The sequence below is a fragment of the Artemia franciscana genome, unplaced genomic scaffold (assembly GCF_032884065.1).
Source record: "Artemia franciscana unplaced genomic scaffold, ASM3288406v1 PGA_scaffold_1213, whole genome shotgun sequence".
Lineage (NCBI taxonomy): Eukaryota > Metazoa > Arthropoda > Branchiopoda > Anostraca > Artemiidae > Artemia > Artemia franciscana.
The window spans coordinates 119,258-142,854 of NW_027062624.1; the positions used below are offsets into that span (position 1 = coordinate 119,258).

Genomic DNA, 23,597 nt, shown 5'->3' on the forward strand with positions numbered 1-23,597 from the left:
TCCCTGCTTGAAGAAGAATGGGACTGAAAGAACGACTCATAACTAGCTCATTAAAAGTAACAACACCATTTGATAGCTATAAAAAAACAAATCGTAAGGATTATCAGTATAAGGCACCAATAAGCTTTTCTCACTGGTCCGATATAGCGCATAGCTTAAATACAGGAAAGCTAATAAATGGAAATAACAAGATATTTTCAGAATCTAGGGGACGTGACCCCTGCCTTCGGATCGGTGCGACTGCAAGGTTTGAAAAGAGGGATTATTGATCCATAGCCTGCTATCCCTATTAAATGTTTATGTTTTGATGATGCTTCCAATCCCTGGAGATTTTGATGAGCTCACCCCTCTCGCCTTCAAATATAAAGTTCCCTCCAAAATAAATTCCGATACAGGCATATCTACCCACTCCAAGAATCTTAAGATGAACTCCAGACTTTTTTTTATTCAGACAGACATTGCCGAAAGTATATTCTATAGTCACAAATCGGGACTTGAAACAGAAACCAGAAAGAATTGTGAGGTTCTCACTAAAATTGGGCCCTCGCTATATAAGGTAGCGAGGTACTCCTTTGGATCTAAGCTCGGGCAACAGCCTGCTAATTTTGGTACATAAAGGCATCTAAAATCAGAATAGCCACTTGCTACTGCCATTACCCTCTGAAAACTAAAAAATAAAATAGATGACAAAATAGTATCTCCCAATATACGTAGAACAACAATTGATACTTTTTGAATGTCTAATATCTTGCGACTGTACATTTTGGCTCTTGGTGGGAAATGGAGGTAATTTATCAAGAAATACTTGTCTTCCATTTCCTTCTGTATTTACCATTGCCTTCTATTTTCCTAGCATAGTGATTTTAGCAACTGTTTTTTTTTACTGGTACTCTATATGCATAGAGGCACTATCATATTATCTGTATCACTTTACTGGATTTCCGAAGCACAGAAATTAGCAATCCACACTCTTGTTTCTACACACCTTTAAATTCCGTGGGTAGCAAAATTAGCAAGGCAATGAAGCCTCGTCTTTCGATTCAAAGAGATCCCTAACGATGTTCAGCTAATAAAGCACAACAGATGGAACCGTGAGAGATAAAAAAAGGGAAAAGAGGCCAAGATTCTTGATAGTTGGTCTCATTTATTCCATTCTTATGTAAGGCAAACTCCAGTATAAGCATACAGCGAGACTCTTGGTTACTGGACAAATCTTGACGTTAATTTTGCAGAATCTGGTATCAATTTATTTTCAATGAAAGACATCCAGCAATTTCACAGATGTCGCGAATCAATGCAGTCTGGATGTTTATTCAAATGTTGTGCTTTGAAATAAATTTGTTTTCCAAGGGGTGTGTTTTGTCTATGTTTGAAAAATGGGAGAAATGTAATTATAGACCGTACCTATTGTCTATGAAGGCCGTACCAATTTGCACTCAGACGATTATTCGAAAAATTGGAAAAAGGTAGTTATAGGCTCGAAAAAAAACATCACGCACAACATGACAAGAACATATCGAATATTTACAAACACGTGGGTTCAAATATAACATCGATGTTATTGAAGCATCTTTTTATAGGTTCTAGAGATGTTTAAAACGGAAAATGTGTTCGATCAAACTTATACATGATATACTGTAACAATTATAATTCTATCGTTGCATAAAACTTTTCATATAACCAACGGAAGTCCAATTAGCATACCAGGTTATACCCTAAACTTATGCATGATAAAATGACCCTTCTCCAAGTTTGAAGGAAAAAAGAGGTAAAACTTGAAATTGAGCATTTTTCACTGTTTAAATTAGAGACACTTGTTTATACTATTGCAGTTCCAAAAACTGGAAGTCAAACATCGTTCCTATCTAGCTTTAGCACAGAACACACAGCCATAAACCATGCAAATAAATCATTAATTTGTGATTGTTTATGAGGAGTGAACTATCTGTAAAATTATGTTTATTTTAAACAATAAGATAATAATATTTCTAGTTTTGCAGAATTCAAACAAAATTTCAAAAAAATTTTGATGTCAATAGTATAATCTGTTTCTAATGAGCATGATTATAAAATTGGCAATAACACTTTTAAAGTAATATTTTCATTGAAACTTTAGTTGTTACTGTCTGATCGTCAATGAAAATCAAATTGTGAAGTCGAAGGTAGTCGTGGTAGTCGACGTTGACAACTTTGCTCCTAGGAACAGTTATCAGGTTGGACTGTCGGAATGCGCTTAAAATTTCAAATTAAAAAAAAAAATTGTAAAGAAATTTACCATAAAAGGTGAATATTTTTCGATTATGTTTCCGGATTTTTGGGTGATTTGATATAACCTAACCTCGCTTCCTTAATATGTCAACTACCCAAATAGTCTACGAGTGGATTAATCGCTCTTCTTGCGAAAACGATTAGAAATCAAAATGTTTCGAATCCCATGGTGTACGTAAACAAACACATAATAAAGTGAAAGTCACAAATGTTACGACTAGCCAAATCACACATCAAAAAGAAAGTTTCATCCTCTAACCAAACGAAGAAAATTAAAAAATTTCAGACCATCCCCAATGTTATGTACGCAAGGGAAAGCCAAATTCCCACTATAGAGATTACTTTAAATTTAATTATTACGTCAAATAACGTATCTTTTCGTTGAGCGTTTAGATTCATCAATATTTTTTGCATTGCTCCAATAAGCTAATGACTTTCAAATCCCCCGAAAAAAAAAATCGGAGGTTTTCGGTTCAATTATTCCCATGTCAAAAAACTACTGGACAGCACAGGTCTATCGTATGCATGGAATGGAGGAGATGGCCCAATCTCAGATCAAAAAGCCTTTCTGTCAGAGATCCAAACAAGGCTGGAAGACCAAGAAATTCAGAAATGATAAGAACGACCTTAGCCAGTCGGAAAGCTTAAGTTCTTACTATAAGGTGAAAGAAAATTATGGTGAAGAGTTATATTTTAAATTAGGGATTCCAAAAGAATCCCTGAGGTCTTGGATGCAGATGCGAGCAAACTGTCTCCCTCTTTACAGTATTTGGAAAAATAGGTGTTACCCAGAAATGCGGTATACTTGCCCAATTTGCGGTGATTTTGATGGGCTAGACCATTTTCTTTTCAGGTGTCAGGGGCTAAATGAGCTAAGAGGAAGTTTTCTTGGGGTGGGTGGTCGTGAGCCCCTTCTTGGAACTTTGAAGTCGACGTCGACAATAAATATAGTAGTAGTGGCAAATTTTGTCCGGAAGGGTCTTGTTATTCGAAAGTCGATGGTTACATAATTTAGTTTGTTTGTTGTTATATATGTATGTTTATCGGCCTGGAAAATGGCTTTAAATACAGTCATTCATTCATTTATTCATTTCGCCAGCAGACTTATCTTCTGGCTGCCACGCAGAGTCGCTGCAAAAATTAGTATCATTTCATCCATATTAATCAATTCTATTATAATTCCAGTTTTTCGTCGCAGCTTGTGCTTCAGTTGGCTCTTTTGCCCTGGGATATGACGACGGTTGGGGATCTCCAGCAGGCCCCAGCATTAGGGACGATTTAAGCGTAAACGCAACAGCAACTGATCTAGACTGGATAGGTGAGGCAGCATAAATTATATCAGTATGACAAATAAAGCTATATCTTCCTGCTCAAAATTAACTAAAATATATGCCATTTTCATAGTTTTACAACAAAGTGAGAAAAAATTCTTTTAGCTTCATACAAGAACTTTTTCCTCTAAGAATTTAAAAAGGATATCCGAGTATTGGAAATAGCATTATTAGGTCTGCAATAATCTATTGTAGATCAAAATACAGAAGAGTAATCAGCAGTAGAAGAAAAGATAAGCTTGCGAGGGCATGGTGCCAAGCAACAGCTAAGAAAAGAAAATATAACAGTACTGAACAAATGAAGTGAATATTTCTTTATAAGATACGAAAAAAAAGAGGATGAGTAGAAAATACCACTTCAATTACGTTTTCATAAATAACAAACCTGATATTTTTAACAAGGATGATATTCAATGTTATCATGTTCCTCCATATTGTAGCACCTAGTAACATACGATATGGCTTTCATGTATTATTTCTTCAACTTGCTGTTTTGTATAGAAAGGGGAGCGGTAGAAACTTGAGAGGGGGCTCTTTCCATTGGAAACTGACAGTTCTAGTTCCCATTTTAAGAGTTGAAAACTACTTGCTTAAAGTAAGATACAATTTTCCCAAAACCCCATATTTTTTTGGCAGCAGAGTCAATGTTCATAGTGACACTGAAAAGAAATCTAGTAAGGAGTAATACCTTCAAAAATTAAGTTCGATCTAAAATATGATGAAGACCACACTGCCCTTTCATCGTAGAAAACAAACAATAGGTAAAGCAATGAGAATTTCTAAGACCGTAAAACTTGCTCAAACCCAACGTGGAATTTTGGCTCTTTTTTTCGAGAAGTAAAATCACAAATTCCTTTTTATTTATTTTCACGGTTCAATGTAGCAACACTGCGAAAAGGAAATGCTGCCCTATAATGGAGAATTATAAAATGGAAAAAAAAATATTGGAAAATAAAAGTTTTTTGGTATGAATAGTTTTAATACAAGTCACGGAGATGTTATAGTTAAATAAAAAAATAATTTAAAAGAAAATGAATATTTTGGCTCTATATCTAAGGGCCATCCACAGCAAAACTTACAAGAATATAGATCTTTAAACTAATTCAACCAGTATGAATTTTCGAGAGTCGTGGTTGGCAATATATTCAGTCATTTGTTTTTGTAATTAACAAAATGAATGAACCATAGAAATATTTAGCCAGTTCATGTGAAAAAATCGTGTATTATACGATTTTTACCCTGATATTACCCTGTAAATGAAGCAACAAAATCCAGTTCATTGCGGTATGGGTTGCTGTTGTAGCGTCAATGTTTTAGATGTTCTTCTTATTTAATCAAAAGGTAGAAAAGATTAGAGAAATATTTTCCACAAAAACTAGCTAGAGTGAAAAATTGCTGGAATAAAATCTCATAGAAACATAAATTTCAGCCCCTTTGTGCAATCAAGAAGTTTATCAAACAGTTCGTGGTAACAGTTCGTGGTAAGAAACGACCTGGCTCAATAGTGACCGAAACTCTAAAATACAGAATTTTGATGCCAATAGTTACATCAAAAGAATGGTATTTTTATGCTGATTTTAAATATATAAGTTTCATCAAGTTTAGTCTTACCCATAAAAAGTCACGAGCCCTCGACAATTTGCCTTATTTTAGAAAATAGGGGAAACACCCCCTAAAAGTCATAGAAAAGAAACGAGCGCTATTAGGTTCAACGCATCAGAAAACCCTAGCGTAGAAGTTTCAAGCTCCTATCTACAAAAATGAAGAATTTTATGTTTTTGCCAGAAGACAGATCACGGATGCGTGTTTATTTTTTATTTATTTTTTCCCCAGGGATGATTTTATGGACACATTGGTCCTAGAATGTCGCGAGAGGGCTCATTCTAACGGGAATATAAAGTTATAGTGCCCTTTTTAAGTGACCAAAAAATTTGATCACTCAACCCACTCGACCCACGATCACTTTTTCCCAAAGTCACCGGATGAAAATTTTGAGATTGCCATTTTGTTCAGCATAGCGAAAAAAATAATAACTATGCCTTAGGGGACGACTTAATCCCCAAAAGTCCCCGGGGGAGGGGCTGGAAGTTACAAACTTTGAGCATAAACCCAACTTAGACATAGTAATGGTTATTGGGAAGCGTACAGACGTTTTCAGGGGGACTTTTCTGCATTGGAGGTTGGGTGGGTCGGGGGGAGGGGAGGTGATTACGTGGGAGGATCTCTACATAGAAGAATTTATCATGAGAGAAGAAAATTTTCATGAAGGGGGCGCAAAATTTTCTAGGGTTATTTAAAAAACAATGAGAAAATAAATACAAAAAAGTTTTTTCAACTGGGGGTAAGGAGCAGCATTAAATCTTAAAACGAACAGAAATTATTACGTATATAATGGCGTTCGTCTCTTCCCCCCCCCCAATACCTCCCTCTTTACGCTAAAGTGTTTTTAGTTATTTCAACTATTTATTCTACGGCCTTTGTGATTCAGGGGTGATTCAAATAGGATTGTGACAAAATTCAATGTATTAGTGTAAAGAACGAGGTGTTGATGAGGTGGCACACCCCCTTATATACGTAATAAAAATGTACAAATATAGAAGTTTGTTACGTAAGTTAATTCGTAAATTACGTATATTTATTACTAATAAAACCTTCGTAAAAAAGTTCTAGTCTCCACCACTTTTTTAATCAAAATCTGATCAAAACTATGAGAAAGCCATTTAGCCAAAAAAGGGGCTGTCCCCTCCTTAAAATCCCGTTCTTTACGCTGAAGTTTTTTATTGTTTTAGAAAGTAGAACTGTCAGTAAGAGTCAAACTTGCGTAAAGAGCGGGACGTTAAGGAGGGGACAACCCCTTTTGTATACGGAATAATTTCTGTTCCTTTTTAAGTTTTAATGTCGCTCCCTACTTTCAGTTGAAAAAACTAGTTTTTTTTCTTATATTTAATTGCTCCTTTAGGCGTGACAATCATAGTTTAATAGATTTTTGGGGACAATTGATTTTCTTTTAAACATGTTGAAATTACGCAATCAAACTAAGCTTATTGCAGCGAAGTTGCGATTATTTGGTTCAAGATGATAAGCCTTAATTACTTATTTTTAATTGTTTTCAGTTAGTGGTATACCCATTGGGTCAACAATTGGCGCAGTATTGGCTTTCGTTTCAACGAATTATGTTGGACGACGAGGAACTATGCTTCTCATTTCTCCATTTTACATTTTGGCTCACCTTTTGACAGTTCTAACAACTAACCCAACTCAAATATTCATTGGTAGAATTCTCACGGGTATGGTTGACATTTCAACCACAATGGCATCTCAAATTTATGTAGGTTACTTAAATCTCCTTCGATTTTTTTAACCCTGGGTAGCAGAGTTTTTTGGCTCCTGAAAGTTTTTTTGATACTCAAATGGGCCTAATATAGCTTTTTACTACAAATTTGAGAATGCGCTTAGAAAGCTATCATGGCCATCAATTTCTGCGTATTAATTTCTTAAAGTTTGCTCTGTTTTGATTTTTACTATTTTTACCTTTAATTTTTATTACCGCTTATATTTTTCTATTGTTTTGCTTAATTATAAAGTGAAATCAAAATTTTTAATACCAACAATTTTGCGTAATTGTTTTTAAAACATAAGTGTAATTGTGTGCCTTGGCATGAATTAGGATGTCAAATTATAAATTTTAAAACTTATATATTCTAAATTTTAGAAAAATTCCACTTCTCGGAGAAGTTTTCAAACGAAGTTTTGTACAAATTAAAAAGAATTTAACCAGTATTTTTTTTAGCTCTATATTTATAGGCTCGATCTCGAGGAGTTAAAAAGATTATTTATAATAAAATTAAAGGTAATTATGAATATTAGAGAGGTATTATAAAGTAATGAATATTAGAAAGAATATTAGAAAGGTATTATGAATATTAGAAATTAAACATATAACCCTCTTTTTCTAGCACCATGTGTTTCTATAATGAATTTTTTTTGGCTGTAAAAATTTCTTGGTTCTGGGAAAAACATAAAAAAAAAAAATAAAAATAAATGATAAGTGCTAACTGATTTGGCTTTTCCGTTCACAAAGTTGTATTATGAAACAGTCTTAGACAATTAAAATTTATTTTCCTAAAAAGGGACAAACCCAAATGGTTAGAATACAAGAACTAACAAAAGAGTACACAAAAATTGTTTATTATAGAAAACTTACTAATTACATTCTAAAACTTATCTTAAAAAAATTCATATGTATCCATCCATTTATTATAGTTTTTGATCCGAACAATAAGTTAAATTTATTTACCTGTTGGCAAATAAAGTTATATATACCAGATTTTCGTTTCCGTAGTGTTTTTCATAGCATTTCAACTATTAGCTTTTGTGGCTTAAAATATGTCACGCTTAGAGTCAACATACTACTCCAATTATGCAAGTTTGATTTATAAAATGTACCCTTAAAACACTGTAATTAAAGAACACGTTTGAGAATGTTTTAAAGCAAACTTTTAAAACTAATTCAAACCCGGTTTCAACCCACCTTTGTATGAAAAAAATTAAAAAGATTCCCCCATAGCCTATGTAGAAGTAAATCGTTTTAACTGGGTATAACTAAAAATTTAAAAGAGGTAATATATTTTTGATATATCCAAACGTTAAAGAAGGATGTCTCAGTTTTCAAAAAATATATCTACCATAGTAAATACTGATATAAACGATAAAATGTGAGTGTTAAAAATTTTTTTATTTATGTTTAAAGCCTTTGGTGGCAATTTTCAAACTTTATTTTTTTAGAATGTGGAATTTTTCAATCAATTTAAAAATATTGTAGTAAAATCTAAATATTAAAGAATGAAGTTTTATTCTTTTTTTATTTGACATTACATTTTTTTTTCTTTCATTTTCTTTTACTCCTCCCAATTAATTAATTTATTTATTAATTTATTTTATTTATATCCACACATGTAGTCATATAAGAGGGAGGGGGGTAACGATAATAACAAAGCACAAGAGAAAAAATATAATCAAAAATAAACCAGAGAAGACCATGGCTATGGGAATAAAAGGTTTCAGAATACAAAATTACATCGGAAGCGGCTAAATAACTCCCAACAGTAGAGTATAATTTGGCCATAAAATGTCTCCTATATTTTTCTCGGTTTGCAAAATTTCTTGCATAACCCATCTAGATTTTTTTATTTACCGCCCCTACTATGAATATTTTCTTGTCAAAAAAATTACTGTCAAAAAATTTTTCTTGTCAAAAATTGTCTTGATAAAATTACTGTCAAATTAGTTGACAAATACTGTCAACTTAAACATGGTTGCACCATGTTGCACCATAAAAAACGATGTTGCATTAGTCATGTTGCACCATAAAAAAACTAATAATAATAATAATAATAATAAAGAAACACAAATACAAGAAAAATGTTTTCTTATTTTAGACAAGTGAAATTGCTACACCAGAACTGCGAGGAGCTGTTTCAAGCCTTCCTTCTGTCGCTCTTGCACTCGGAATCCTTGTCTGCTACGTCATTGGGGCATTTGTGGACTGGAGGGTTCTAACACTTTGTCAGCTTGCATTTCCAATTGCATATTTGTCAATGTGGTTTCATCCTGAATCTCCTGTTTGGCTTTTGAAGAAAGGGAGGGTGGATGATGCCCAAAAAGCACTGAAAAGGCTCCGTGGACAGTAGGTTTTGAATTTTTATATTTGTGTAATTTTTTGTGCTCTAAAGACTAAAATATTACCACAAAACAGCACAAATTATCAAAAATTACATGAGTGAGTTTGTTTATCTGGAATCAATGATAAAAACAATAATAATATTGATAAAGAAAAAGAAACCAGTTTTTCCTAGCTCCGTGTCCTTAGACTCAATCTTGAGGAGTTAAAAAGATTAATTATAATACAATTAAAGGTAATTCGGCGTAAGAAATTAAAAAGATTAGCCCTCTTTTTCTAGCACTGTGTTTTCTATAATGATTTTTTTGCTGTTAAACTTTTCAGTCTTGGGAAAAACATTGAAAAAACAAAGCAAGAAAAACAAAAACAAACAAAAATGAAACCTAAAATAAAAAGAACCTTTAACTACATTCTTCTTTCATCAGACTATGAGAATTTGAATAGAGTAGAGGTGGAGGAGGAGTATGTGCAGGTTTGCAAAATCACATGATGAAAAAAATAATTTTATATTTTGAAATTTATGATAGTACAGATTTCGAGTAAAAAATATGAATGTCTTCGATCGAGGTTGGAAGAAGTGATTAAAATAGGTTCAAAATAGTCGGGACCCTGATAAGTTAATATTGATGCTTTGAATAAAGTTTAATGGGAGAGAAGATATGCATATTAATGCAGATACAGAGGGCTGAAATGCAAAGTTGGCAGAAACACAAAGATGATAAAGAACATCAATTACATTCGTTTTTTTCTCGAAACACCATATGAATAAAAGTGCAGCTGACACCATGGTTGAACTTAACAAAATCTACCCGACTCTTTTATTACTTTGTTATTTTGTTTAATTTCTTAAATATTTCAATCTAAATGTTACAAATGTGGTTACTTTTATCAGCATACATAATTAAATGAAAGAAAGAGCCCAAGCCGACACTATTGGATGGAGTTACCCTCTCATCAAGTTCGTCTTGAAAAAAAAGCTATGTGTAACATCACAGCGAAGAGGTTTCATTATCCTGACGGAGTGTTCAAACATTTAAATAGCATAAGCAAAATTCAACAATTAATCAAATAATATGATCATCCTAAAATACCATTTACCTGACGCGTGATATCAGCGAATCTGTTACCACAAAAAAAGACTAAATAGTAAATAAATAGCTAGCATGTCGGTAAATTTACCCGCTTATACCTCCCAAAAGTATTCGGTTGATGAAACCTACATAAATTAAATAAATTTCTTCATTAGTGCTATAAACAAAACTTACAAATTTGAGTCGAATTTAAACTCAGTATTTTACTCAGTATTTTAAGTCAATAAAACTCAGTATTTTAAGTCAACAGTTCGTGGTAACGAACTGTAGTAAGGAGCGACCCGGCTCAATAGTAACCAAAGCTCTAAGAAACAGAATTTTGATGCCAACAGTTACATCAGACTAGACAAAAAATCGACTACCTTTCTTTTGTCTTGAAGAGTCTAAAAAATGTATGTAATGCAAAAGAAAAGGTAAAATTAGTGACGATGATGCTATTTATACATCTACCTAAGGGGTTGGTTGATCCCTACCAAGCTTGAAGGGAAACAAAACTCAGTATTTTAAGTCAACAGTTCGTGGTAACGAACTGTAGTAAGGAGCGACCCGGCTCAATAGTAACCAAAGCTCTAAGAAACAGAATTTTGATGCCAACAGTTACATCAAAACAATCACATTTTAATGCTGATTTTAAATATATAAGTTTCATCAAGTTTAGTTTTACCCTTCAAAAATTACGAGCCTGAGAAAATTTGCCTTATTTTAGAAAATAGGGTGAAACACCCCCTAAATGTCATAGAATCTTAGTCAAAATAACACCATCAGATTCAACGTGTCAAAGAACCCTACCTAAGAAATTTCAAGCTCCTATCTACAAAATATGGAATTTTGTATTTTTTGCCAGAAGACAGATGCGTGTTTATTTGTTTGTATGTTTTTTTTTTTTTTTTTTTTTACCAGGGATGATCTTATCGACCCAGTGATCCTAGAATGTCGCGAGATGGCTCTTTCTAACGTAAATTAAAAGTTCTAGTGCCCTTTTTCAGTGACAAAAAAATTTGAGGGCACCTAGGCCACCTCCCACACACATTTTTTCCCCAAAGTTACCAGACCGAAATTTTGAGATAGCCATTCAGTTCAAATTAGTCGAACACCTAAAAACCATGTCTTTGCGGACGACTTAATCCTCCACAGTCCCTTGGGAAGCGGCTGCAAGTTACAAACTTTGACCATTGTTCGCATATAGTAATGGTTATTATGAAGCGTACAGACGTTTTCAGGGTGGACTTTTACGCGTTGGGTAGGGGTATGTCGAGGGGAGTGGTTTACGTGGGAGGATCTTTCCATGAAGGAATTTATCATGAGGGAAGAGAATTTCCATGAAGGGGGTGCAGGATTTTCTATTATTATTTAAAAAAACAATGAGAAAATAAACACATTTTTTTCAACTGGAATGAGCAGCATTAAAACTTAAAACGAACATAAATATTACGTATATAAGGGGATTCGCTTCCTCCACAATACCTTGCTCTTTACGCTAAAGTATTTTTAGTAATTTCAATGATTTATTCTACGACCTTTGTGATTCGGGGGTCATTCTTAAAGATTCGGGGCAAAATTCAAGCTTTAGTATTAAGAGCGAGGTATTGACGAAATTTAAATTTCGCTTTGTATACTCATGTGCGTTGAGCCAAAATCAAAACATGCATTAATTCAAAAACTTTCCGAAATTAAAAAAAAAAACAATTATTTTTAACTGCAAGTAAGGAGCGACATTAAAACTTAAAACTAACAAAAATTAGTCCGTATATGAAAGGGGTTGTCCCCTCCTTAACGGGTCACTCTTTACGCTAAAGTGTTTTTACAGCTTTTAAAAGTGGAGTTGTGACAAAGAGTCAAACTTTAGCGTAAAGAGCAGGGCGTTGAGGACGGGAAAACCCCTTTCATATATGGAATAATTTCTGTTCGTTTTAAGTTTTAATTGCGTTTACAACTCCTTACTTGCAGCTAAAAATTTTTTTTTATTTAATATAAGAATAAGCATGGTAAGGCCAAGGTGGAAATATTTTTATGCCATTGCTGAATTATCTTAATATTTTTATAAAACATTATTTTGACTGAGTTCTATGAAATGTCACATGCATTTTTAACTTAGGCCAGCGCAACAAGACTGAAAACTGTCTTGGTACAGTATCTTTTCTCTCTGGACGTGTTTCTTTCTCCAAAAAATCTCTATAAAATTCCCATTATATTTTCTTATTGACAGGGATACTGATATATCAGAAGAGCTGTTCCGAATAAAAGAGAATTGTGACAGAGAAGCTGCGAAGCCAAAATTTCATATTCGAGAGATACTTGTGCCACTTTTTTTCCACCCTGTGCTGCTTTTGGTGCCTTTGGTATTTCTTCAAATGTTTTCTGGATACGGAGCAGTGGTCTACAACTCGGTAACTTGTGAATCTTATTGTTGTTTTAACGAATGCTAGGCAATGTGATGTTGTACTGAACTAAACACTGAGGTAGAAATTTTCTAAAAACAATTTATGCTTGTTAAGTTTTTCATTTAAAAAGAAAAAACTATAAGAAAAATTTTCCTACTAATTAGAATAATTGAAAAAATTATGGACCGGATCATGAATGCCCTGCACTTCACTTTCATAACCAAGATGACTGATTAAAACAAGTACCCTAAGATATTTGCAATAATTTGGATGTTAATTCAAACAATTTTTGAGTTGTGTGTCGGGGGTTTGGTGAAACATTTTCCTTAATTTTTTCCTTAGAACAATCGCACATACATTTTAGCACACACATATTGTGCTACAAATGCAGTGCTACAAGTGTGCTCTATTTTTCTGGCTTTTTATTTCTGGCCCTTGAGGGGAGAGGGTAATAGAGTTATTATATAAACGAATATTTCTTACCTGTTTCCTTGGATTTATTTTACTCACTCAAGTTATTCCTGTGAAATAGTTTTTGCAAGAAATTACCCCATACCTGACCGTCTGATGAATTCCCATGCTGCCAAAATAATGTTACTGATTTTCCTTGACACATAAATTAGCAATCAGCATACCTAATTTTAGATAGTTTTTTAGAATTTCTTTATTAAGAATTTCTGTATGAGTTTCTTAAAAACATCTTTAAGAATTGTAACAAAATTAGTAAGTTGCTGCCCGAATTTAATTCAAAAAAAATATATATACAAATAAATGTGCATTGTCAGTTTAATATACATATGCTCATATTTATTCTTTAAAATCTTAGCCATGTGAAATAATATAGTCATGTGAAAAAGTGAAAATATTTACATTCTTTTCAATAAAGTGCAAATTGTGTTCTGGTCATGAGAAGGCATAAGGGGTTGTGAGCCCTAATCATGTTAATTTCTGCTTGTTTTGATTTTTACTCGGTTATTTAATGTAATTTCTGTTCGTTTTAGGTTTTATTTATTTGTTGATGCTGATTTTTATATATTGATTTGATATAGTTTTACGCTTGGTACATTATTTGATTTTTTTTTTTTCATTTTTGGTTTAATGGAGTTCTATGCTTTTTCTTGAAAGTCTTATTTTGTGGAAAAAGTTTTTTTTTTTAATTATTGTCTGTTCGTTTTATATTGACATAGTCTTTTTCAGGGAAACTGTCTTGGAAAGCTGATTGCCTTCCAATCAATATGGACTCTCAGGGCACTAGAACTTTTAATTTATAATCAAATTGCCTCCTATAAAATACCAATGATATTACTAGTTTTGATAGAATAGGGTTGCATATGATAATTTTTAAATTTCTTTTTAATAGAGATATGCATATAGTTTCTTGTTTAATTGAAACTCCCCCTAAGCGTTCCCTAAGAGTTTCAACTTATTGCCCTTAATGTCATTTGTTACAGTATGCGTAGAAGTAGCATTAAAAGTATACATAGTGTTTTGTGGCTAGCTCAAATTTTGCCACAACTTACCCGGAAAGGTCTAGCTTAATAATGTAAGCCATTATTATGATATTACTCTGTCACCCTATTGACAATCTACATGATTATAGTTCATTTTGATTTACTTCAACATCGGCCTAGATATTCCTTGGAAGCTTCAGTTTAATACCCTTAGCTTGTGTAGTAGAAATAGTTGTAGTGGAAGTAGTAGCATTAGTGCCAGTATGCACACATCATCTTTGTTTTTTTCAACATCTCCTTCAACATCCGATGCTACAACTTAATACACAAGTCAATACTTTAAAATACGTTCTTTCGACAGTCTAAGTGCATATAGCGTCTTTTTTTAGTTCAAATTTGTCTTCTTTTTTTATTTCTATTTTTTTAATGTCTTTTTTTAGTATCATAGTAGCTGTGGTGGTATTAAGAGAGGTAGTTGTACTGTTAGTGTTGCATTAGCAGCAGTAGTAACAGCAGTAGCAGCAGTATTTATAGTGGTAGTGGCATATACATCTTGCCATTTGATCAGTTGAACATGCATTCCACATGATAATGATAATGCATTTCATTTTGCCTTGGTATGGTAACCCGTTCTAAAGACATTGCTTATTTGCGGTGTTGACTCCCTTTTGACGCCCTTTTCATGTTAATAATGTCTTACAAGTTGTAAGGCTTACAGCATTGTAGCAGTGCTCTTGTAGCACAGCTGCTTACATTAAAAGTAGCAGAGGTAGTAGTGTTAGTAGTGACATGCATATGCAACCTTTTTGTCAATTGATCTTCCCCTTTAAAGAATTCTCTGAAAGTTCCAGCTTACTACCCAAATCCATTCTTAAGATACGCCCTTTTGACAATCTGCATGCACATAGTATGTTTTGATTTAGTTCAAACTCCCCTTCAATATTCTGCCATATTCTCAACTTTATACGCTCAGCCTTAATAGTACTAGTTTCGTAGTAGTAGTTGTAGTAGTAGAAACAGTAGCAGGAGTAATAATATATTATTATTAGTAGTAGTAACAGTCGTAGGAGCAGTATTATACTAGCAGGTTTATTTTGCCTTTTGGTCAACTTAATATCCCACTCATGACACCCCTAAACTTTCCTCTTGATACGATAATCCGTTCTAAAAATTGCTGACACGCCAGTATTATCAATCTGTTTGCACATAATATGCATTAATTTTGTTAAAAATTTTCCCTGAGTGTTTCTTCAGATGTCTAATTCAATATCCTCAGCCCTAGTAGTACCGGCTATAGAGGTAGTAGTTTTAGTGATAGTATTGGTAGCAGTAATAATACTTGTGGTAGCAATACACGCAGTGTTAGTTGTAATAGTAGTAGCGAGCAAATATTCCCGTATTGGTCAATTGATCATCTCCCTTATCATTTCCCGAAAGTTCCAAATTAATACACTCTGTCATTCCTGAGTTACACCCTTTTGAAAACTCATGTATACATAACATGTCTTGATTGAATTCAGCATTCCTTGAAAGGCTCACCTTAATACCCTTCGTATTTTGGAAACGTAGTAGTCAAAACTGTATACCTTTTCTCAATAACACTTACTATGTGTAAGAATGAACAAATTGCCTAATTTACGACCCTTGTCCCGATGCCTGGGGGTGGCTGGGTTGACCTCCCCAAACACATAATTACTGAACCTTTCAGCAATGCTGAAAAAATAGATGTCTCAAAAATTTAATCACTTTTGACTCTGAAAAGGTCACTATAACTTCCAATTTCAAATCAAATGAGCCCCATTTGAAGTTAATGCAACAACCCAATCCATAAGATCCTTATATTCCCCCAGGGCATAACTTATAGTTCTTGGCCCAGGGTTCTGGGAGTTACGTCAACTCCTAAGGTTTTGTTATATGTTCTTTGTCTTATTTTCTTTTAGAATGGATATCCCAAATTTCAATCAGATGCGTTTCAAGAAAGAGGGGTAGTTAGGAGGGAGCTAGTTGACCTCCATCCCTTTTGACTCATAAAGGGCAATCAGAAATTCTTATTTTCAAACAAATGAGCCACTTCCAAAGCTTATAAAACCATCCCTTCCTTAAAAACCTAAAATGCCCCCAGTGCATAACTTACAACCCTTGCCCCCCGGCTCTGGTTGTTTTTAACAGCCCAAAAATCCTTGTTATATGATTTTTGGACTATTTTGAATAAAATGCCTATCTCAAAATTTCAATGGACTGCATATCGGAAAGAGACGATTTGTAGGGGGAATAGCTGCCCTATGACCACTTTGACTCTTAAAAAGAGCACTAAAACTTCTGATTATCTTTTCACTAAGGCCCCTCTGAAGCATATACCACCACCCTTTCTATAAAAGTCTTATATGTCCCCAGGGCATGACATATATGCCTTGCCCTGAGGGCTAACGGGTGGTTGTCATCCTCAAAGACATAATGTCTGGACCCTTCAACTACGCTGAACAAAATTGTTATCTACAAAATTTGATTGGATGTCTTGGGAGAAATGATGGGCGTTTGGAGGAGGGGAGTTGCTCTCAAATCTTTTTTGTCTCTTAAACAGGACACTATAACTTCCGGTTTCAAATCAAATGAGCCCCTGCTGAAGTTTATAAAAACAGGCATTCCATAAAAAAACCTTTTATACCCCCAGGGCTAAGGTACAACCCTTGCCCCAATGTTCTGGGGGAAGGAGGTTTCATCAACCTTAGAGGCATTGTTATGTGTTCTTTGGACTATTTTGTACAAAATCGCTATCTCACACTTGCAGTCTGATGCATTTGGGGATGCGTTTGGTGAACTTCCAATTTTCAACCAAATGACTCCTCTAAAGTTTGTTTCAACCCCAAAAGACTTGTTTTATGATCTTCGGAGTATTTTGAATAAAATTGCTGTATTAAAATTTCAATGGGATGCATTTCGAGACATTACAACATGTGTGTCCGTCGCATTACTCTGAATCTGTTTAGTAGCTAATTTTTTTTTAACGCAGTAATTTCTTTTTTGTTTTAAATTTTAATGTGGTTCCTTACTTTCAGTTGACAAAATAGTTTTAAGTTAGTCTTTTGACGGTTTTTCAAATGATACCCAGGGCTAACCAAGATAGAAAGTGGGCTACCGGCCCCATTTCCAAGCCGCCGATTTCTAGCTGTTAAATTGCATGTATAAATACCAATAAATTAATAGGCAACGTCCTAACTTGCCATTGCAATTAAATCTCCGATCCGAAAAAGTGCACTTGAACTTCTGATTATAAATCCAACGAGCCTCTTCCGTAGTTTAAAAGATCGATCTTCCTATATAAACCTTATATACCCCAAGGGCATAATTACAACCCTTGCCCTAAGGAATTATGGAGGAGTTCTCATCCTCAAATACATAATTTCCCGACCTTTCAACTGCATTGAACAAAATGGCTATCTAAAAATTTTGATTGGATGTATTTTTGGAAATAGTGGGCATGGGAGGGGGGCTAGTTGCCCTATGGTTATTTTGACTATTAAAAAGGGCACATCCCTTTCAATTTCCAATTGAATCAGCCCTTTTCGAAGTTTCCACGATAGCTCCTTCGATACAAAGTGTCCTGGTTTAAAAAAAATACAGCGTGCCAACATCGTTCTTTACTTAGGCAGTGCTATTCCGATGCCTATGATTCCTATATCAAATAAAAACCGAAGCAAACTTGCAGTAACCCACAATGCAGTCTTTCGATTATTCAGTCTTGTACTATTTATTGTCTTTGTTTTGGAAACTTTTTGATTTTTTTTTCAAAAATTCAGAATTTGATCATCAACTCAAACTGAAAACTTCCCTGCAAATTTTGACTTCGCCTTTATTGTTCTTAGAAATTAAATAAAAAAAAGTTTTTTTTTAAAATGAAAGTAACTAGCAACTTTAAAACTTAAAACGAACAGAAATTACTCCGTATATGAAAGGGGCTTTTCCTCCTCAACGCCTCGCTCTTTACGTTAAAGTTTGACTCTTTCTCTTAACTCTACTTTTTAAAACCGCAAAAAACATTAGCGTAAAGAGCGGGGCGTTGAGGAGGAAAAGCCCCTTTCATATACGGAGTAATTTCTGTTCGTTTTAAATTTTATTTTTGCTCCTTACTTTTATTTAAAAAAAACTTGTTTTTTATTTAATTTCTGGACGTTATTGAATTAATGCCTATTTTGATCTTGGCTCTCCGCACATAAATGATTAAAACGAAATTTGCATATAAATTTTTTTTGGCTAAATGGCTTTCTCATAGTTTTAATCGGAAGATTTTGAGAAAAGAGGAGCAAGGGAGGAGGACTAGTTGCCCTCCAATTTTTTGATTACTTAAAAAGGCAACTAGAACTTTTAATTTTTTACAAACGTTTTCATTAGTAAAAATATATGTGACTTACGAATTAACTTACGTAACGAACTTCTATATTCGTACGTTTTTATTACATATATGAGGGGGTTCACCCCCTCCTCAGTACCTTGCTCTTTACACTAATGCTTAAATTTTGTCCCAATTCCTTAAGAATTACCTGTGAATCACAAAGGCTATAGAATAAATTAAATAAAAAAAAAACAAGTTTTTTAACTGAAAGTAAGGAGCGACATTAAAACTTAAAACGAACAGAAATTACTTCGTATGTGAAAGGGGCTGCTTCCTCATCAACGCCCCGCTCTTTACGCTAAGGTTTGACTCTTTCTCTCAACTCTTCTTTTTAAAACAGTAAAAAACTTTAGCGTAAAGAGCAGGGCGTTGATGAGGAAACAGCCCTTTTCATATACGAAGTAATTTCTGTTCGTTTTAAGTTTTAATGTTAAATTTACTAAATTACTGTTAAAATTAACTGTTACTGTTACTGTTAAAATTACTAAAAATACTTTAGCATAAAGAGCGAGGTATTTGGAGGAGGTGAGCCCCTCATATGCGTAATAATTTTTGTTCGTTTAAAGTTTTAATGATGCTCCTTACTTCCAGTTGAAAAAACTTTTTCATAATTATTTTTTCACTGTTTTTTTTTAAATAATGCTAGAAAATCCTGCACTCCCATCATGGAAATTTTCTTCTCCCATGACAAATTCCTCGATGGAAAGTTCCCCCAACATATCCCCTTCTTCTCAACCCCTCCCCCAACCAAAAATCCCCCTGAAAACGTCTGTACACTTCCCAATAACCATTACTATATGTAAGCACTGGTCAACGTTTGTAACTTGTAGCCCCTCCCACGGGGACTGTGGGGGAGTAAGTCGTCCCCAAAGACATAGTTATTAGGTTTTTTGACTATGCTGAATAAAATGATCTCAGAATTTTGATCCGTTGACTTTGGGAAAATAATTAGCGTGGGAGGGGGCCTAGGTGCCCTCCAATTTTTTTGGTCACTTAAAAAGGGCAATATTTCCATTTCCGTTAGAAAGAGCCCTCTCGCAACATTCTAGGACCACAGGATCGATACGTTTACCCCTGGGAAAAAAAAAACAAAAAAAAAAAAACAAATAAACACGCATCCGTGAACTGCCTTCTGGCAAAAAATACAAAATTCTACATTTTTGTAGATAGGAGCTTGAAACTTCTACAATATAGTTCTCTGATACGCTGAATCTGATGGTGTGATTTTCGTTAAGATTCTATGACTTTTAGGGGGTGTTTCCCCCTATTTTCTAAATGAGGCAAAATTTCTCAGGGTCGTAACTTTTGATAGGTAAGATTAAACTTAATGAAACTTATATATTTAAAATCAGCATTAAAATACAATTTTTGATGTAGCTAACGGTATAAAAATTCCATTTTTTAGAGTTTTGGTTACCATTGAGTCGGGTCGCTCCTTGCTACAGTTCGTTACCACGAACTGTTTGATAGTTGAAATTACTAAAAATACCTTAACATAAAAAGTGAGTTATTACGAGGAGGTAAACCCCTCATATGCGTAATATTTTTTGTTCGTTTTGAGTTTTAATGCTGCTCCTTACTTTCAGTAGAAAAAAACTTTTCATATTTTTTTTCATTATTTTTTTAAATAATGCTAAAAAATCATGCGCCTCCTTCATTGAAATTCTCTTCCCCCATGAGAAGTTCCTGCATAGAAATATCCTCCCACGTAACCCCCGCCTCAAATCCCCCCCCCTAAATAAAAAAAATCCCCCTGAAAACGTCTGTACACTTCCCAGTAACCATTACTATATGTAAACACAGTTCAAAGTTTTTAACTTGCAACCCCTCTCACGGGGACTGCGGGGGAGTAAGTCGTCCCCAAAGACATAGTTATTAGGTTTTTCGACTATGGTGAATAAAATGGCTATCTCAGAATTTTGATTCGGTGACTTTGGAGAAAAATGAGCGTGGGAGGGGCCTAGGTGCCCTCCAATTTTTTCAGCTACTTAAAAAGGGCACTAGAACATTTAATTTCCGTTAGAATGAGCCCTCTTGCGACATGCTAGGACCACTGAGTCGATATGATCACCCCTAGGGAAAAAACAACAACAAAAAAATAAATAAACCCGCATCCGTGATCAGTCTTCTGGCAAAAAATTCAAAATTCCACATTTTTGTAGATAGGAGCTTGAAACTTCTACAGTAAAGTTCTCTGATAAACTGAATATGACGGTGTGATTTTCTTTAAGATTGTATGACTTTTAGGGGGTGTTTCCCCCTATTTTCTAAAATGAGGCAAAATTTCTCAGGGTCGTAACTTTTGATAGGTAAGATTAAACTTAATGAAACTTATATATTTAAAATCAGCATTAAAATAAAATTTTTGATGTAGCTAACGGTATAAAAATTCCATTTTTTAGAGTTTTGGTTACCATTGAGTCGGGTCGCTCCTTACTACAGTTCTTTACCACGAACTGTTTGATAGTTGAAATTACTAAAAATACTTTAACATAAAAAGTGAGTTATTACGAGGAGGTAAACCCCTCATATGCGTAATAATTTTTGTTCGTTTTGAGTTTTAATGCTGCTCCTTACTTTCAGTAGAAAAAAACTTTTCATATTTTTTTTTCATTATATTTTCAAATAATGCTAAAAAATCATGCGCCTCCTTCATTGAAATTCTCTTCCCCCATGAGAAGTTCCTGCATAGAAATATCCTCCCACGTAACCCCCACCTCAAATCCCCCCCCCCCCCTAAATCAAAAAAATCCCCCTGAAAACGTCTGTACACTTCCCAGTAACCATTACTATATGTAAACACAGGTCAAAGTTTTTAACTTGCAGCCCCTCTCACGGGGACTGCAGGGGAGTAAGTCGTCCCCAAAGACATAGTTATTAGGTTTTTCAACTATGGTGAATAAAACAGCTATATCAGAATTTGGATCCGGTGACTTTGTGGAAAAATGAGCGTGGGAGGGGCCTAGGTGTCCTCCAATTTTTTCGGTTACTTAAAAAGGGCACTAGAACTTTTAATTTCCGTTAGAATGAGCCCTCTTGCGACATGGTAGGACCACTGAGTCGATATGATCACCCCTAGGGAAAAAACAACAACAAAAAAACAAATAAACCCGCATCCGTGATCAGTCTTCTGGCAAAAATGCAAAATTCCACATTTCTGTAGATAGGAGCTTGAAACTTCTACAATAAAGTTCTCTGATAAACTGAATATGACGGTTTGATTTTCTTTAAGATTGTATGACTTTTAGGGGGTGTTTCCCCCTATTTTTTAAAATGATGCAAATTTTCTCAGGCTCTTAACTTTTGATGGGTAAGACTAATCTTGATGAAACTTATATATTCAAAATCAGCATTAAAACACAATTCTTTTGATGTATCTGTTGGTATCAAAATTCCATTTTTTTGAGTTTCGGTTACTATTGAGCCGGGTTGCTCCTTGCTACAGTCCTTTACCACGAACTGTCTGATACCATTGAATGTGTGTGAGCGTTTCCCTATGCTTTAATAGGCTTCTTACAGCGAAGGTTGAAGCAGAATATGATTTTAAGGTATTGAAGCACCTGCTTTGATGGTCTCCTGATAAACATGACTCTTGAGCTCTCCACAGGGAAAGCTTTCAAAGTTGAGTAGCAAAAGTTAACCTCTTTCTTTACTACTGATAAGTTGTCCTATCTTAATTGACCTACGTAAATATTTGGGGCTGCTACTAACTACAAAGGCTAAATGGATACTAGTGAACGCATAAGCAATTAACTCGTTTCATTCCAGGTGATCTGTAAAACAAGAGGTCCTGTCGAGCTAAGGAAGGCTTAACAGCTCCAGAATTGTTGAGGTTCAGTGCAGCACAAAATTTCCATTACTTTATGACTCAGTTACTTTGTAAGAGTAAGAATCGTTAAAAGAACTATATTTTTATGCTGAACAAGTAATATTAGTGCTCTGAATTTGAGGGAACATACCCTACAATATAATTGCTCGCCCTAGGTTTTGAAAACCCTATTTTTTGGTAATTTTATTGACAAATTGAAAACAAGAACAAAATTGCCCCCCTAGATTTCAGAAGATACATGTTGGCCCTCTTTCTAATTCAATGAGTCGCATGATAACTTATATAGAGAATGGAACCAATAGTTTTGGGATTTATCAGGCTCCATCTCTGTAAGAAGTTTCCCCAGCCTTATTATAAAAAGGTGCATACAGTCAACTAAAAAAAGATCGCAACTACTTTTCACCTTTCTAAAAAGCCAGTCCTGATTACGTTTCAGGTTTTGATCAAAGTTTTCTTTTTATCATCGCTATTATCATTTACACACTTACGGTCATATACATACTTTTCATTTACTGCTCATGCTTTGTCTTAGACTATAAATTTTATAATTATTTCTTGTCTCGTATTTTTTTTTAGTCCCGGTCATGTAAATAAAACAACTTGATAAAATATTAATCTTTCAACTTATTCTGTATTTGACGTATTTTGAGACCCCTCAAGAGCTCTTTAAACCTTTAAACTCGATATTATTTATGATGTTTTTTATGTTAAATTATATTAGAGTTTAATTTCAAAGTTTAATATCTGTAGAATCTCAGGATCAGAACTGAAAAATAGGTTTCAAACTTACTTTTTATATTAAAATGTCTCGCAAAAGTTTTTACCGTTTTTGCTCACATATTTCAAGTTGCTCAAAGAGCAATTTTCAAATGATAAAATGCACCTTAAGGTTTTTTTTTAGGTTACTATTCTTGAAGGAAACAGCCCAATAGATGTGGGGATTGCTACAATAATACTTGCAGTATGTTTGGTAGTGGCAGTGTTGATAGTCTCAATCTTCATTGACAGTCTGGGCAGAAAAGCACTAATGCTCACTTCGGGTCTTATCATAAAGATATCACTACTAGCACTTGGCACATACTTCTACTTACGGGTAATTTTTTCTTATTGAAACTTATTCTTTTCATCCCAGGCAAAAGATGCTAATGAAACTGATTAATTTTTCAAGGCTTTGAG

At 34.2% G+C, this 23,597-nt stretch overlaps 1 protein-coding gene across 1 annotated transcript in view; it reads left to right on the forward strand.

Moving 5' to 3' along the window:
• The window catches only part of LOC136041279 (facilitated trehalose transporter Tret1-like), a 40,843-nt gene that overhangs the window by 14,601 nt on the left and 2,645 nt on the right, over nt 1-23,597 (forward strand). Inside the window, exons 2-6 of the mRNA XM_065725888.1 lie at nt 3,454-3,586; nt 6,713-6,927; nt 9,038-9,285; nt 12,577-12,757; nt 23,323-23,514. Of these exons, the coding sequence (XP_065581960.1) occupies nt 3,454-3,586; nt 6,713-6,927; nt 9,038-9,285; nt 12,577-12,757; nt 23,323-23,514 (969 nt within the window). The remainder of the gene's footprint in view (nt 1-3,453; nt 3,587-6,712; nt 6,928-9,037; nt 9,286-12,576; nt 12,758-23,322; nt 23,515-23,597) is intronic.